We start from the raw sequence: 18,428 nt of genomic DNA, 5'->3' as shown, positions 1-18,428 counted from the left end.
TTAGTTTATGCCATGTATCTACAGGAATAAATAAAAATGTTAGCTCTTCCATGGATGTATCTTGATGCTAGGAATCTGATTCAAAAATGTCAAATTTCAGGTACACTCTGTTTTTGAACCATGCTTCTTCTGGATGTCATTCCCTGAGGGAATTAATTATGGGAGGATGTATCCCATAGATAATGACAGGCTGTTAAGCCTTCCGGAGGGAAGACTTACCCATCAGGTCAGCAGAGAGTGCTTTCAGTTGCCTTGGAGTAAGGAGTTTTGCACAGTGATTTTGGATATCCTTTCAGCAAGGTTCTTCAGGAAAGGTGTGGATGTAATAATGCAAATACAAAGCCTTTAATGTGGTTGGAACTGAAAGAAACACTATGTGTACATAAGCAGGAGGGCTGTGTAGCAGCCCCTGCAATGTTGCACATGCCATGCATCATATGTAGGTATAGCTCAGGCCACTGGCCCAGGCTGCCCAGAGAAGTTGTGGCTGCCTCCTCCCTGGCAGTGAGGGATTGAGTGAGGGTGTCCTTGCCCATAGCAGACAGTTTGGAACCAGGTGATCTTTAAGGTCACTTCCAACCCAAAGCATTCTGTGTTTCTGTGATGATCTGTGTTTTGGTTATACTGGCTTAGAAAGGAAATAGAAATCATATTGTGCACTCCGAATTGAATCTGTCTTGCACGATGGCCTTTTAAGAGGGGAAGTAGAGACATACATCAACACAAAATGTTTTTCATGCCTAATGGTATAACACAGGACAGTTACAATATTCTTATACTTTCAGCTTGACATCTGTTCCTCCCCTTCAGACTTATTTCGAGGAAAAACTGGTACATGTTGCTAACTTACCAGAAAGCAGAGATTATAAATACACACTTCTGATTTATCCTACTGTGCTCTGATCTCTTATTCTGCAGAGGAGCTCTGCACTGACTTAACAGGATACGTGAAACAGAATAAACACAGGGATTTCGTTGTGTCCTGTCAGCAGGAGAGGATGTGAAGGAGTTCAGTCCAGCTGCTTTCTGTCCCTCTCCTTGATGCAGATGTAGAGGTGGGGTCAGCAGCCCCACAGAACTGGCAGCACCTCACAGGCCAGGCTTTTCCACATACGGAGTATCTTCCTTTCTGCAAAGGAGAAGGGAAAATACAAAGCTTTTCCCTTTGAAAGGCCGGAGCTTGCTATTTGTCATTGCTTCTGTTCATTTCTTCTTTTTGGTTTGCTTTTTTTGGTGAGTCACTGGGAATGTTTCAAGTGACTCTTTTTTAATTTGCAGGCTAGGGTTCTGCCAATGAATGCTTTACTTAAAGGGATAAAGTAGGAAGTCAGCTGGTACAAGGTGATCAATCTGTGATGACCTTGCACTCCATTTCCGTGTTTATCTGGTGCATGTTCATTTTCAGTGAGTCAAAGACTTGCCTGAAATTTTCTGACTTGAAGCTTGAGTGCCAGAAACCCGACCAGTTTAAAAAGATGATAATCCTTTCATTTCAGTTGTACAGAGCTGATTCCCTTCAGCTGACTGCCTGGCCCTGACTGTTTAGTTCCTTTTACCTGTGTCATTGCAGCTGTTAGCTCAAAGTTTTGTAACAGAGCTCAGTTTTATAAAGCACCATGGCATTAAAAATATGTAAAGGTCAGTGGTTGCTAAGTAACAGACTTTCAAAAAAAAAACAAACCACAAAAAACAAAACGCCTTCCAGTAATCTGTGGGTGAAGAACCAAAAAGTAAATTGAAAACCACTAATCCTGTCACCTGCACTGTACTGTATGAATGAGACTGGACTCTTTTTCAACAGTCAAGCCTGTTTTATTCTATCCAGCATTTAAACTGTATTTGCAGTTGTACACTGAGGTGGGTTTTCAGGCTATTATTGAAAGGCCACATGCTTCTGGTTTTGAACATTTAAAATGTATTAACTATGTATGTTTTCCCAAAGGATCTTTAATCAGACATGCAGTGCTTGGAATCTGTAATATTGTGTCATCCTTTCTTAGCACATCTGGAAGTGCTGACATATTGAGGTGTGATAGATATGGCAGGAAAAAAAATCCATTAATCTGATTCTAGGATCAATCTACCATGGATTATCTTTATTTTCATGTGTATTTAACTATGCAGCTATTTCTCAAATTTTTCTTGAAGTTTTTATTTTTTCTTGGCAGTTCCAGTTGAAGCTTGTTAGCAGTCTCTTAGCCTGTCAGAAATGCCTGATTTTTCTTTGCTGTTTATGAGCAGTGACTCAGCTTATTTGTACAGCCTAAGGTACACCTGTTGGAGTCATGCATACAACGGTGAAGCATCACTTCCAGAAATTCGTAAGAAATAAAGCTTCACCTTTAAAATACAGCCTTGCAAGATCCTGAAATAAGTGTTCTGAGAACAGGGCACAGCTCTCTGCTAGGAAAACCTTGTGCTGAAGTTGTTGTCAAATATTCAAGCTGTGGAACTGGCAGTATCCTTGGGTTGATGTATATAGTTCAGAAATTTTTAGGGAGAAAATCAACAAAATTGTTTTATGTTAACAATTTAGGTATTTGTGCTACGGAAACAAAGGATATTTAGGTTAAACTTAAATGGTTTTAAATGGCACACAAACTTTAACTCAGAGAAGAGTTTCTTTATGTATATTGAAGAAGCTGGATTTATTTAAAAATACAGTCAGTTGCACTGTGTTTCCAATGTATATTTAAATCATGGTGACCTCTTTTCAATATGACTAGAAACAGAGCTGCTCACTGTTACATTCCAAATTTTATTTTTGTCTCAGAATAATGGTTCAGGAGAGCTCTTGGTTCAGCTCTATGGGAACCCATACGGAGTGGGAGGGTAACATGGCAAACAGTGCTGTCATTGCTACAAGTCCTGACCCTGCAGTTAGGTTTGTACAGGATAAAGGAACTTCTTTATAAAGAACTTCAGTGCATCTCTAAAAACACTGCCTGTGGTGAACCCAACACTACAATGAGTACAGTTTTTTCCATCTAATTTTTGTAAGTCAGTGTCAGGCCAAATGGTAAGTGCAGGTTTTGCTAGGTTAACTTCTTTGTGTCCTTGAAGGACTGAGTGAATTAAATGTCAGGGGGCTTGAACTCCATGATCTCCAGAGGTCCCTTCCAAGCCCTACCATTCTGTGACTCTGTGGAACTGCAGCAGCATGATCTTCAGCACATCTCACTGTGGAAGTGCAGCCCCTGGTCTGTGTGCTGATTGCTAAGGCTGCACTAAAGGTCACGCTCTGTGTCTTTCTGCTGCTGTTACTGCGCTGTGTTCAGCTGGCGCTGGTGCTAACACAGACTGCAATTACATCATGGTTTTGCTTTGCAGATTTGGACAAATACGATTCCAGCTGGTAGCAAAATATTAATTTCTTTCTCTAGGATTTTCTTTGGGGAAGCTGGTGAAGTTTTCTACCTACTTACCACAACACGGGCTTTTTTCTAGGTTATGTGGGGTTTTCTCTGAAATGAAAGAGCTTTTGACTGTCTTCATTTCTGTCACTTCTTTCACCTTTTAAGCATGTCTTTTCCCATCTTTTTCAGGCTGGCATAGAAACCTACTCCTTTGTATCCTACTAAACAACTACTTTTACAGAAAGCAATGAACTGTCATAACGATATGGTAGATTGTACCAGCCAGAATGAAAGTTGAAACATGCCCCACCACGCTTTAGAACCAGTGTCCTGTACTTAAATTCATTGGTGTTTGGCAGATTGATTTCCATCTTCTTCACATCTACTGAGACAGTCAGACTGTGAGCTCCGTGTCTTGGCAGACTCTGTCCCTTCTTGTATTACTCACGTTTACGCTTTGCCCTCTGCAAAGTTAAGCACTTAGGAGGGACTCTCATTCTCTTTCTCCACACTAAGAACTGTATCTGTGAGGGTTCTTAAGCACACAGTTTTTAGGAGAGGAACAATTCACTTTCTGTTGACTTCAGCAGGTCTACTCACATGCTTAAAAGATGAAGACCTTTTATAAGTGCTTTGCTGGAGTATTGCCAAAGTGGCATAACTTACATTGCCCAAAATAAAATGAAAGAGTGGGGTCTGTTTAACAACACTGGGTAATGCATTTTGAAGAAGAAGAGCTTATTTTACACTAAGCCTATTGTTTTTAGAGCAAAGACAAATTTTGGGTGGTTCTAATTTACGAATACAGTGGGGGTGGGATGCAGTTTCAGACTGCTGGCTCCACATATGGGTAACACACAAAATTTCATAAATGTGTCAAGTTGGGTGGAAATGTTTTATTAATCCTATGGGGTGCATCTGCTTTACTTTATTTTGTTGCATAATTTATACAGCCATAATATGAGTATGCTATCTCTTCTTATTACTTTGACACTAGGTTAATTAGGAAGTATTTCACTCTATTTTAAATACGTGAATCAGGATTCTGACATACCTTTCCAGACACAAGGTGTGTTCTTCATGGCAAATTGAGGTGACTTGGAGGTTGATCCTGAATGTTACTTTATTAGACAGAGTCCTTGTATCTAAAAGCTGCTTAAGCTGCATGCCCTAAAAGCTCTTCTCAAAAACACAACAGCTTACAAGTATAATTCTGCAGTCTTTGGGGATATAAAGTATTTGCAGCATATTAAGTACTTCGACTTTGTCCTATTACTGCTCCTTTTCTTGTCTGGCAGGATCTCAGCTTAGCAATTAGATATCATAGGCCTGGCTTCCTTTTCTGTTTCTGTAAATCAAGAGTTATTTTGTGACAGCACGTTTGTGACAGCTCTGCCCTTCCAAATGAATTCCTATTTAATCAGGGCTGGCTGGATTTACCCAGGGGCACATCTCATGAAATTTTGAAGAATCAGGCCCAACAGATGAGAAAATGTTTTAAAAGTGATGTCAGTTACAGAGTAACTCAACCTGCTTTCGTTCCTGTCAACAAATAACTCTGAAGTTGAAAGCATCAGTATTAAGAGATTAAATGTAAAGGATATGGGGAAGGAGATGATGAAGAATCTAGTTCTCTGAATGCTTTGCAAAGGTCATTCCTGTTATCTGCTCTACACTTATAAGAACTGAAGCACAGGGAGCTGAAATGACTTGCCCAAGACTAGCCAAGAATTCATGCCAGAGCAAGAACCAGAGCACAACTCTCCTGTGTCTTCAGCCCAACCTGTGGGATATTGGTCACATTGCCACCATGATCAAAAGACAGTGGACCACAGTTCCCAGTATGCCCCTGAAATTGCACATTGCCATGTAGGTGTTTTCTTCTACCCACAAATGAGATACGGCACCACAGAGTCACTTGAATTCAAGTACCAAAGCTCAGATCTTCTGGAGGCGCTGTGCACTTAACACACTTAACACTTAGCACCTTCATGATTGAAGTTAAATAGGAGGTAGAGCTCTAACTTCCAACCTCGAGACCTTGTCCCAATTTTCAAATGTGCATGCAGGGTGTTGAGTGCAGCAGGGAGTACTCTGTGTAGTCAGAGCCTGTCAGAGAACAAACAGTTCATAGAATCATAGAATCAGGTGGGTTGGAAGGGACCTCTGAGATCATCAAGTCCAACCCTTGATCCACTACCGCTGCAGTTACCAGATCATGGCACTAAGTGCCACATCCAGTCTCTTTTTAAATATCTTCAGGGGTGGAGAATCCACTACTTCCCAGGGCAGCCCATTCCAATGTCTGATCACCCTCTTGGTAAAGAAATTCTTTCACAGAAATTTTTTGTTCACAAAACACTTTCAAATTGAACCTGAAATGTTGCAAGAAAATGTCTAATGCACTGTCCTTAAAGAAGGAATTTACCTTTAAAAAGCTGATGGAAACACATTTCATAGCATAACCACAAACTTTTTTTTCCAGGTTTCACTGTAAAACTTAGAATTGTGAAAATTGTTGCATCTTCATTCAGGTGACATATGGACTGAAATGCATATATCTGTGATTGATGGTACAAAATAAGTTTGTTGCAGTTGCTCACCAGGGTGAGGGGAAGATAAAAACTGTTCAGATGCATCACTCAAAGAATCCTATGTAACACATGGTGAGAGAAAGGTTTTTATCAGCTCTGCTGACAATTAGCTTTTTTCCTACATTTTTAGTAAAAAGCAAAATACAAGTCTGCAATTCAAAGTTAGTTACCTGGCTAAAAGGCAAGGAGACGGTAATTCTGATCACCATTTTTTTGGCGCTTTCTCATGGATATGACTAGGTATGGCTTGAATATGAAGAAAGGTTAAAACAAGGGAGATTTCTAGAGCTTTTGTTTTCTTTTTTTCCCCAGCAAATCAGCATGCTTTTTCTGTACTCTGACTTAGCTTCTTTTTCCTTGAAGTGAGAACATGCTTGGGTTTAGCAAATAAAGGGGGTTTGTTATGAGACCTCCTTCCAGTGTGAGTGGCAGTTTCTGGATGGGCCACATCAGTGTTTACCCATATTTGCCCTCTGCATTAGGAGTGAATCTGGTGAATCTCGATGCTGAAATAGGTGCATGAGGTTGCTGGACAGGCTGCAGACAGGTTTGTCTTGGGAAGTGATGTTTGGGTCCATGCAGACTTACACAACGTAGTCCATTGGGAGAACCTTCACCCAACTGACAGGAGGCCCCTTCTGCCACCAAGCACATGTCCCAGCTTGCAGGAGGAGGCAGCCTGAGAGAAAAACATTCAGAGCTTGAGCCGGGCTGGTAGGCACTCCTTTGATTTTGCTGTGCAGTCTCTGCCAGGTTGGGCTGTAATCTTGCCTTTTCTGATCACCTCTTCTTCTGTTCCTCTCCTACTCTATAAGCAAGAGCTTTCTAAGTGCCCAGTGTTACGATGCTAAGCCTAGCAAATTGCATCTTCATCATGTAAACTTTTAAATAGCCTATTATGTAGCTCTCTGGAAGCTGTTCTTGCCCTGTGTGGTTGCAAAGTTCATGGAGAAACATTAATGGAATTGCTATTGTCATGCAAGACTAGGGATCTGAGCAGGACATTCTTGTAAAGGAGATGGAAGCTCTGCTAGTTTTCCTGGGCTGGGAAGATGAAGTTAGCAGGGTTTTGGACATGCTAACAGGCTGCTTGGTTTTAGTTTGGTTTTGTTTTGTTTTTTTACTGGGGGGTAAATGAGCAGGAGCCATAAAAAAAAAGCTCAAACCTGTATGTCTGTAAAAGTATATGATCAATTTATTTTTGTAGGGAAAGTGATAGATAACATGGCACAGCATGAAGTTATAAAAGGAGGTTGCAGTCAGCGCTGCTGGCATGAATTTAACTAGAGAATGTGCCCTTAAATGTCAGGAGACTGCAAGAAGCACAGAGTTATTTGAGAAGACAGCAACTTTGATGTTGATTTTATCAACAAAAATGCAGGAGATTAAAAGCAGATTTCCTTTTTTTTTTCTTGTTGATAATGTGGCTCGGGGTTTTGCAGGTGCTCTCGGAAGGTTAATGAAACCATAATGGTTATGATGAAAGAGTATACATTAACTAATTGGCTTGTATAGATGACTCACCCACCACTGAAACTAAACTCAGCAACTGATAAACTGAGCAGCTAATTTGCTGTGATGATACTACAGTTCCAGATATACTGTCCTCTCATACTGGCAGATAAAGCAAGACCAGAGAATCTGGGCTATAAAAAGAACATGGGCTGCAGTCCTATTTCTGCTGTATCAGAATTTAAGAGTGGTCATTTTTTATCAAACTAAGGGCTCATCTGGCTTCAGCAGAGCATCTGGTGAATGCACAGGGAAAACATGTAGAAATGTGGCAGTAGGATGATCCTACCCCTCATATGTCATCCCTGCTTCTGTCAACTGAGTGGTTCAGAGGCTTTCAGAGCCAGAGGTTGCATTAGATTGTGTTCAGTGCCCCGGTGGGCTTGTCATCCATGAATTTATTTAATCACTTTTTGAACCTATTTATGTGTCTGCTCCAGAGCATCCTGTAGCAATGAGTTTTGCACATTAGTTTTGCCTTGTATGAAAAAGCACTTCATTTGCTCATTTTAAATCCACTGCTTTATTGCTTTATTGGATATTCACTACTTCTTTCATTGAAACAACTCAGACTGCTATGAATTCCTGATATTCTTCATGTTTTCATTATTTTATAAATCACTTTTCTCTCAGCCTCTTTTCCAGGCTGAGAAGTTTATTTACTATCTCTATATATAAAAAGCTTACCAAAACTTTGATCGTTCTTGTTTCCTGCATCCTCTTGCCAGCTCTGTTAGAGCAGTTTGTCTTGTATCCACCTGTATTTTGCATTTGCATCCATTACCTTAATGAGGAAGTAACTAATTTAAGAGTTCAGTGATCAAAGTGTTGAGGGTTTGAATCCATAACTTCCAGTTCCTCAGAAAGCATCCTCTGGCTGTCAGCCCATCCAAGTCATGATATTCCTGAAGCTGATGTGGAAGGTGGGCTTCAAAGGGGTGAGCTCAGCTCTGCTGTCCCATGTCACTTGGATGCTGCTCCAACACTCCATCAATCATTGGATAAAGTGCATTTGTTCTGCTCAGGTGACTGGGATTCTGGTTGCAGTCTCCATGCAAACAGCTGTAAAGATACAAACAAACAAACACAAGGATCTTGTCATTTAATGAAAGAAAGAAATACTAGTTGCAGAAGTTCAGTACCTTCATGCTGAGGTACATAATTGTCTCTGTGAATTGGGATATGTTGCTGCTGTATTCGGTTTTGTTTGCATTTGAATTCAAAATGCAAAATAACCAAGCAGCTGTGTGTGTAGGTAGGAAAATCTGGATCAATAATGAAAGACTTTGGGGAATGATGTCCCTGATCTGGTAAAGCTCAAAGGCACATAGATCTTTGAGCAGCTGCAGACAAGCCTGGAAAAACCAGAGGGGTTATAAGCAGTCAGTGAATGGCAAAACATATAGATAAATGACTGCATAATACTCCTTATTCTTAAATTAGTTTCTGATTTAGAATGGAATGTGGTGTTTTTTGTTATAGTACTAGCATTATTTATTGACTTTCAGGGCACAGACATCCCATTGTGATGCTAAATGTGTGTTATATAAATTTGATACTGAAAACTCCATTTTAAAGCAGCTTTTAAAAGTCCAAATAATTAACTGATTAATAAGCCTTTATATAGTCCTAGAGCTCCCATAAGGTAGTCAATAGGTTATTACTAAACATAGCAACTTACAACTTCTTCCACAGACATCTTTACAAGCATTTATAGAATACCATATGCACATGTGAAACATTCTGATAATAAGTTTTAACTATTAAACTTCAGTAATTAGATTGTTAGTAAAGAACTGCCTCTTTTCTTGATGGGTAATACTAACTTAAAACCATGTAGGATTAGAAGACCCGTGAGGGCCAAGTTGGTGTATTTGGTCAGGCCTTGAGACACGATGAGTATCAGCAGCTGAAATCAATCTTTAGGAAGACAGATGCTGACCAATTCCTGAAATCAACCAAAGTAGCTTGCTTTCTGCTGACGGTTTTCATTGTCAGGTTTCCAATATTCCAGTCCCAAGTTTTTTGTCAATGTGTGGCATATTATAATGATATGTCATTTATACCACTGAAATTTGGGAAACCTACTTTTGAATTTTCAAAACTTTGTATCTCAACAAAGTCAATTGTATACAGGTTTTAATTTTCCCGAATTATTGTTACGATATACATATGGTTACTTTTGGCAGTAACCTGAGGTTAAATCAGGGAACAGTAGCATTCGCATGCTGTCCATAAAGAAAAAGAAAACCTCTTCTGAGAGGGAGTTCAGAGTCCAGTGTAAGAGTGAGCAGTGGTTATTTTCCATTGTTACTGTCCCTAAAGATTAGGCATATTACAAGGATGATTTGTGGATTGTTTGCTCTCTTTTCCAATGTTTAATAGTGATTTATGTGTTTGCTTTAGCCCAAATCACTCTGTTTTCATTTTCACAGGCTAACAGAATTACCAGTGACTGTATTGATAATCTTGGGGCTGTTTTTAGCTGTTGAATCTCTTAAAGAATCTTCTCTGCTTAGTACTACAAGCATCATACAAAAGTACAGTAAAATAATATTAAGAAAATATAATAAGGTGAGATCTGAGCATATGTCATTTTTATTTATGTCCCTGAGTTGTTGCAGGCAAGACACTGGTATGACACAATACCCATTAGATTTGTTTGTAACAAGAGTGCTATCTCAGTAATAGAACTGTAAGCTCGAGATAAGTTATACTGTCACCTACTTTGCTTTAATTTTCCCTATTGTTGTATCTTTTTTTGGTGTTACAAAACTTAGTAGAGGCTGAGAAATACAAGCACCATGTAGTGCATACAGCCTAAAGTCCTCATTTTATTTCCACCTTTTAATTATCATGTTTAATCGCATTTTTTACTTCTGTTGCTAGAAGTAAACCAGAGTGGGTTCTTTCTGCCACTTATATTGTTCCCATTTGCCTTTTGGTTTGTTTCATTATATTATTACATGGTAACATGAACAGCACTATTTCAAAGGTGAACTGCCACAATAGCTGACAGTGCTTGGTATCTCCAAGATCTGTTGTACTGCAGAGGGAGTTGCTAAAGCTGGATGATTTCTTTTATTTCTTTCAGCCTTTGTGTGAAAAGGCTGGCAATAATATTCTGCTGAGATCTCATTATGTTTTTGTGAGAGATTTGCTTTTTTTCCTATGTTTCTCTAGTTATTCTGTCTCCTGAGACAGAACATTGTGTTTTCATCCAAAGAAGTTGACATATAATCACTGTAAGCAATAAACAGCAGAGCCATGGAGAGAACTCGATGCTCACCTTTTTAATGTTTAACTGAAATGTTTAAATATACTACGTAATGATTTTAATTGCCTGCTGATACTTAAGACATCTGTATCCTTACTAATGTGAAAGGGAGAAGGTACTCCTAATATAGCCCTCCTGTGTAGTAGTTTGACTGTTTATAAATTCTTCTTTCCTATATTCTCTTTATATGAAGAGTGGTATCTTACAGTGTTCAAATGCATGAAGGTATTCAGGGATGTCATATGACTATTTTCTTTTCTAGGCCTTAGGCTCCTAGACCACCTCTCTTACTGAGGCTCATACAGTGCTTTAGAAGTTCTTTGATTTTGAAAGTTTGTAGTGGATTAAAGAATATTTTACATGCATAAAAGAGCATGCATTGTTCCATATGGTCATTTCTTGGACTAGTATAATATTATAACAATGTAGTTGCCAGAAGGATTGTGATGATGCAGTCTCACCCTTTACAAGCCTATGCATCAAATCCATAGCTTCTATTTGTGCACTGTCATTCCTTTTCAAAGGTTACAGTGTCTTGCTGATTTATGTGCATGCAATGTATTTGCTGCAAAGATTATTTGTTTTGATAGATATGTGTTTGCATTTACTTATAAAACGTCCATTTGGTTAGTTTCAGCTTTCAGAAAATCCTTGGATTTTCTGATACCTTTTCTTTTAGATTGGGCTCACAATTGGATATTTCTCCAAGTAGGTGCTTGCAGGCTGGGGCAAAATAATCTTGGCTGATTCTTGGTCAAACGAAATAAAGTGAGCATCTTCAGCTTCTGATGAAATATGTTTTTCAGCCTTCAGATCAATTGTATAACCTTTTTCAGAACCTCAGCCCATTTTTTAGTCTTGTGTTGCAGTTAAAGGGCTAGAACTAGAAACAGGATTGCATCAAGCATCTTGATGATGCTATGAACAGGAGTAAACCTACCACCGAGCTCATGCTTGATTGTGCTCCCATATGTGGATGCTAAGGATTGCTTAACCTCTTAATTGTGTTGTTTGAAAACTTCCTGAATCATAGCAAGGGCAATTCCTTTCAGTTATAGGGTCAGCATCTCCAAGACCAGGACATGTTATTATCAGTGTTTGTTTTGCTCAGATCAGTAAGAAGAAAACCGAAGATAAACATATAGTAGGCTCATTTTAAAAAAAAAGTGAAGGATAGAGACAAATTCCCTTGACTATGAACCTTGATCTTTCTTGCCTAGCCTAAGTTTGTACCTGGGGAATTTCACCCAATTCATGTCCTGTGAGGTCAAACTATAGCAGTGTCCGTGAGCAGACTTCCATAGAGCAATTGATGCAGCTGAGCTACGTACTGGTGATTCCCTCTCCCTTCCCACATAGAGATCTCTTATGTTTGCTGTTGCAGAATGAGACTGCCATTTGACCACATTACTGTAGAGGTGCACTGGAGTCTTGGCTGCAGATTTACAGTTATTGCAAGTGAAGGATCTCTTACTCATCTGCAAAGTCTTCTCCAACATCATTTGTGCAGTTGTTGTTGTTGTTGTCTTTTCCTGAAGTTGTTTGGATTCCCCAGGGCCTGCAGGTCACATCCAGACCACAGTACTGGTGTTAGGATTTTTAACATTCAGTTGTTAGTGTTGCATGCACACCTGTATGTATATGTGCATCCAGCTGATTTATTGCTAGCCATGTCCAGCTAGCTCAAAATGTGTAGATCTCAGACTTTTTGAAAACATTTAAAGCAGAGAGGAAAATGTACATTAGTAATAAGAAATAAAATCGATCATTTTGGCGATTAAAAGAGAATGAAATCAGTGTTGTGCAGGATGGTGTTACAAGGCACGCCAGCAGCAGGCAGTAGTTGTGTCATTTGCCGAATCTGCCTTCTAACCTCTGCCTGACCTAATTCTGCTGCGTTCCAGTGGTCTGAGCAAGTACGTGTTCTCTAGGTATAAGAATAGTAGCAGCAGTTACACTGCCTGGAACAGGAATGTACAAGGGCTATCAGCTGTCTTGCCTGGGGCATGAGATGATTGCCAGCTGGTGTTAAGAAAAAGCGTTTCCTTCCTGTGAAGCATTGCATAATTGTCTGCATATAAAGTGTGTTGGGGTTTTTGTCTGAAATTTATTATATAAGCCAGTGATATAGGAAGATGCCAGACTAAGAAAACAGTCTGGCATGTGTACTATGGCAGTTCCTTTTTATTGTGTTTTTAATGCTGTCCAAATAAAATGAGATTCATTGTATGTTTCACCTTGTTAGCTTTGCAGTGCATTGCTTTTAACACCATCCTGCCAGCTTTGTGACGCAAATTTGACTGCAGCTGAGGAATATTGTTAATCCTCTCATCTCCTTGTGGGGAATCAAAGTTGAGCCAAATGAAATGCTTAGTGCTACACTGTTTTCTCTTATTGCTGCACATACAAAGCGAGTAAAAATGCTGCCTGCCAGGATCTTGCTAGAGTGATACTGATTCTCCACGATTATGAGATGCCAATAAAACAGAAGTTACTCTTTTTCATCTTGCAGCTTACTCTTCACCAAACTAAAACTGGAATGGATACATAAAGGACCTGAAGAGGCGCTGGTGACATGCAGACATATGTTGCAGATGTGGCAGATGGCATATAATGTTTTACAGCACAGGTAGGCTTTCTCCACTCTTAACAAGTTCAGATTTCACAATGCAGATGCAGCTGGCTTCTTTAATTGTATAAATACTTGTTATTTTTCAAAAAGCATAAAAACCAGCAGTGTTTAAAAAGAAACAAAAGTAATATTGCTAGCTGTGTTTTTTTAAAACAGCAAGATTTTAATAGTCATGATTTTAAAAAAGCCACACAAAAAACAACAAAACAAAACCTCAGGATTTTAAGATTGAAGAAGCAGTTTAAACTAGGCATTTGTGATCTGAATGTTTAAACATCTCTGAATATTCAGATGTCCAGACTGAAGGGCAGATTATTTTTTTTCCCAGTAGTGTTGAGTGTCCATCAGCTATTGTTCACAGCCTGCAGTAGCTGGCAGCACCCAGGAATGTGTAGGGGTGACAGTCCTGAACTGACTAAGCCAAGGAAAGGCACACAGTCATGACTCTATCATATGATGTGCTTGTATGCCAGTTGCTTAGCCTCGTGCTAACTGAGCAAGGAAAGCAGAGAAGGATGTAGCATCTTTCTATTTCCCTTGTCCTAGTAAATCTGCATTTAAACAGTGCTAGGTTCCCTGTTTGATCCCTCCAAAAGGAAACATTTAGAAAGTGTAACAGTTAGCAGCTTGGGTTTTCTTCCTTCCCACACACCCTTTGGATATTATCCAAGTCATGATACCACTGTAACAGTCTTGGGACTGTTATTACAATCCTGTACTTATCTCTCACCTGTAAGGTCCATAGAGGTTATGTTTGGTGGGAAGGACAAGCATGCTTGTTGGCAACTGTCAGGACAGCAGACTCATGAAGCTTGCATTGTTCCCCAGTTTCTGTATGGATTTACATAAGCTTTATAAACACCAAGAAATACATGTACAGAATGATGCATGTCTATATACAAGCTGTCCTTGAAGGATTATTAGTAATTCCATGTTGGTTTAGCTAATGAGCAGCAGACTAATCACAAAAATCAAGGTATTTACACAGTAGCAGAGAAATGATCACTTATAGGCTGGAATCATTGATTTCTTTAGGCCTTAGTCTTCTTTAGCTAAGGATCGAATCATGTACCTCTCACATGAATAATCCTTATAACCAGAAGTAGTCCTCATGAAGCTGATCAAATCCACACTGAACAATTACAGCTGAGTAAGATTTACACTTGCTTGGGGGGGGGCTTCAAGCCTTAGATTGAAGAGAGTACATTGGAAAACAGACAAATAAAGAATTCAGCCATTTGGACTGCATTTGGATCCCAAGCTGTGCTTTGGCTGTTATACTTAAAAACCCAAGATGTGATAGCTTTAGAGGCTCTTAAAAAGCTTTAGCCATAGAAACCTAAACAAAACAAATTGCTTTGCTTTTGCTTTTAGGAACTCTAATGTGTATTTCACTACTATTCCCAGTGAGACTTTTTGGCTTTCTTAAAAATATATTTCGTAAAGTATTTTCTATTGGGAAATACTGCTTGAAAGATAACAGGAATGAACTTGGTATTTGCAGTTTTAGACTGGATTAAGTGACTCAGGGGAAACACCTTATATTAAGTAAATTGCAGTGGTATCAGCTAACAAATATGTAAAATATTCCAGGTTGGGCCTCCAAAGGAACTTAGGGGGAATTCTTATCAGTGAGACTTGGACACAGATATTTTTAGGGCTTCTGGGGAAAGAAAAGCCTGTATTTACATGAAGTTGAGAGCTGTTGCACTGTATACTAGTTCAATCAGTAGCTGATCACCCACACAATTAAATTGCACGTTGGTTACATTTAGTTGCTTTTGTCTGGCCAAAGTTTCCTGGCTTTGCAATCTTACTATGACTTTGTTAGAATAAAGAGCCATTCAGGGCCCAGTATTTTCTCTCAAGGCTCCATAAACCATACCCAAGTCCTCACTGGCCTTTTTTTCTGGTAAACTGATGCTTCTGCAGCCTCTCACAATCAAATGTTTCCTTCAGCAACTTGTGACCATTTTATCCACTGTCTCAACTACCTTTTAAAGCTCTGGGCAGTGGAGCAGCAACGTGTCCCCTGCCAGCCTTCCCAGTGTAGTTGTGTGCAGAAGGCAAATCATCTGCCTCCTGTCCCTTCTGTGGTGCATGGAAAAACTTTCTGGGCTGAAGGCTTTGTACTGCAGCTTTGAAGGAAGAGATCATTTTCAGCCCTTCTCCACAGTAACAAATAAAGCCATTGGGAGTGGCTCTTTTGCACAATGCAGTTCACTTGAGTTTTCAAGCTGGGGTTTTGGTCAGATTTCCCAGTTAAGTGGCCATGGTGTTGGCTGCATTGCGATGGCATTTTTTTTTAACTGAGGTCATGTCATCAAGGCTGAGGTGCAGGAAGGAGAATATACTTTTTCCTTGATCTGTCACCACATGATAATCTCAAGTAGGATATCAGTGTAAGTGTGGAAACCAGCATGGAAGATGGGAAGGCCCAGTCAAGGCTGGAGATTTGTGCAAACAATCAAATGCCCAAGAATTCAGGGTCCACTATAGAAACCATAATGTTTGATCCCAAGTAAAGGATTTCTTAGCTGTTGTAACAATGATTACCCCTATGATGAACATTCGTAAGTGGCTTTCAGTCCTAGATTGTTAGCTGGGCAGGACAAGACTTGGTTTATCTTTTGCTGTTATTTTCAGTGTTAACAGAATAATAGTGTTTAAAACCAAATAGCAGTCCCACACTAACTCATCTGACAGATCTGTGCAAATTTAAGGGAATCCTTGGGTAGGTAATCCCTACCCAAGAATTTATCAGACTGGAAAACTGGGCATCCACAGCAATTGTGACTCTGTGACAGCTTGTTTCCTGGGAGGAAGGTTGTCCAAAGGCTGAGCTGCAGGCTTGGAAGCGTGCCAGAAAAAGTAGCCAGGGCAGTCACTTTTCCTTTTTATATTTTGTCCCTTAATGGATAATGAGAGTAGATATCATCACCATCTGATGATGGGGGGATGGCAAACTATGTGGTGACAGGAAGGCTCAGGAGATCAGCGTTAAGTGATTTTCATGAGGCACATGTTAGGTTGTAGGGTTTTTTTTAAAGTTTCCTGTTGGAAGACCTTTGCTACGAGACGAGTCTGGTAGCAGAGCAGACTTGATAGTCTTCCTTTCATAAAGCAGTTCTATGTGGTAGCTTTTATCTTTCTCCTCTGTTTGAACAGAAAAAAAATGTGGAAGAAGGTAAAATAATCCCTTTGAAACAAAGAAATTAACACCTGGGTGGAAGGTGGTAATTGGTCTGTTTCAAAAAGATTAGCACAGCAGACTTGTGAACAAATCCTTCTACAGACAAGCCCAAGAGATCGTGGTGCTTCCTTCGTGTGAGGTTGCTGGTTGTCCTCCTCTGGGCTGGCTTCTACCTACTAACAAGTTCTTAATCCAGTGGTTTGCAAAGACCCCGACAGCCAAATAAAAGGATAATGGTACCACCCCCTGGAGCCCTTACTGGATGCTGTGACTCTGAGCTTCCTGTCCTGAAGCCAACTGCAGGTATTAAAACAAAACATTGAACAAGCAGATTGCCTGCACTGCAGAGCTTGACTTTTCCATTGCAGTGGAGCTAGATGGAGGCTATTGCCTGCTTCAAGGAAAAGTTTGTCCCTCCATTGAAAGGTGGCCATGTAACACAGTTTTGTTTCTTTACAGTGGCTCTGAGAAAAGAAGCAGTGTGACTGAAACACCGGTGATCAAAAAGCACAATGGGCTGCATCTCACACTCCCAGACGCTCACGATACTGATTCTGGTGAGGAAACAAGATTTGTGCTTTCCCATCCTAAATACATCCTTCTGTGAGAGAGGAATGTTTTTATTCTTGTGGGAAGGTTGCTGGGCTGGTGGTCAGGAGATCCAGATCTGTCTCCAGGGCCATCTCTGCTGTAGAGCATGTCACTGGTTTCTCTCTTCCTTGGCTTCCCCATGCATGAAACAATGATGCAAATTCCTGCTTTATTTTACAAAGTTCTCTGGGATAAGCATGAAAGGTTTTACATGGTAGTTCACCATAATTCTGCAAGAACTATACAATTTGGGGTTTTTTTTCCTTCTTCATATTTCTCTCTTCCCCCTACATTTTAAGTGTCTTGATCAAGCCAGCTATTACTCTGGTTTTGGAATGCTAAGCGAGAGTGTCAGTTCCTATTATAACTGGTTTGGGGTTTGTACATAAACTTTGTGACAATTTATTAAATGGTAAACATGCATTCCCAGTAACAGATACAGTCAGATGGAAATAACTGAGACTTCAAAGCTAATCTGGGCAGGAAGGCAAAGGAGGCTTTTCTGAAAGTGCTGATGACTTGTGATTTTATCATAAATCTCATGATATTTGGTGCTTCATTTAAAACCCTCTCAAAATCACATTACGTGAGAAACTTGCCTTCTAGTTTGAATATTTTGTTTTAAGAAGCAACTTCCTACCCTTGTATATGTAGAGAAACACTTGCAAAAAAAAATGAATCTCACAGACTCAGAAACTGGACAAGAAGAATAAAGCCTATTTTTATAAGACCCTAACACTTAAACAAGCCCATGCTTTGGGGTGAAGGAATCAGAGTTTGTCTGAGTCTTAATCTTAAATATTTGGATTTGGTAAAAGGGAAGTCACGTGCTCAGGATATGTGGCTGGAAGTACGTAACTTGTATCAAATTATGTGTGTTTAACCCCCATTTACACTCACCAATGCTGAAAGGCATTGCAGGGTTAGGTTTTGAATATACAAACATTCAATCATTATTCATCATACCTGCTATTTTTGTTGTTGTGTTAAGCCCTTAGGGTCTGTATTTGTGACATTGTAATCTGACTGATTCTATACACATATTTATGTAATTTTTAATCTGTTTATTCTGTTTCCCTTTTATTGCCCTTTGCTGAGATGACTGTATTTTATTAGGTCCTTTTTCTTATTGTTTATATGACAGTGTTCTATAGCCTTCAGCTTGATTAAAGACAACGGGCCAAATTCAGCACAGATAAGCATATATTAAGACAAATTAAGAAAAGCATATATTAAGACAATACATTCTCTTTGGCATATTAAAAAATTAGGG

At 39.6% G+C, this 18,428-nt stretch overlaps 1 protein-coding gene across 2 annotated transcripts in view; it reads left to right on the top strand.

Annotated features, from left to right (window-relative positions):
• The window catches only part of TTC7A (tetratricopeptide repeat domain 7A), a 170,372-nt gene that overhangs the window by 97,817 nt on the left and 54,127 nt on the right, over positions 1–18,428 (top strand). For both annotated transcript variants that reach the window (XM_030446792.1, XM_030446793.1), the window contains 2 exons: positions 13,252–13,368; positions 17,024–17,121. In XM_030446792.1, the coding sequence (XP_030302652.1) occupies positions 13,252–13,368; positions 17,024–17,121 (215 nt within the window). The remainder of the gene's footprint in view (positions 1–13,251; positions 13,369–17,023; positions 17,122–18,428) is intronic.

This window comes from Calypte anna, chromosome 3 (assembly GCF_003957555.1).
Source record: "Calypte anna isolate BGI_N300 chromosome 3, bCalAnn1_v1.p, whole genome shotgun sequence".
Classification (NCBI taxonomy): Eukaryota; Metazoa; Chordata; class Aves; order Apodiformes; family Trochilidae; genus Calypte; species Calypte anna.
Note: the sequence above shows the minus strand (reverse complement) of the source record. Positions and strands in the feature narration are given on the sequence as shown.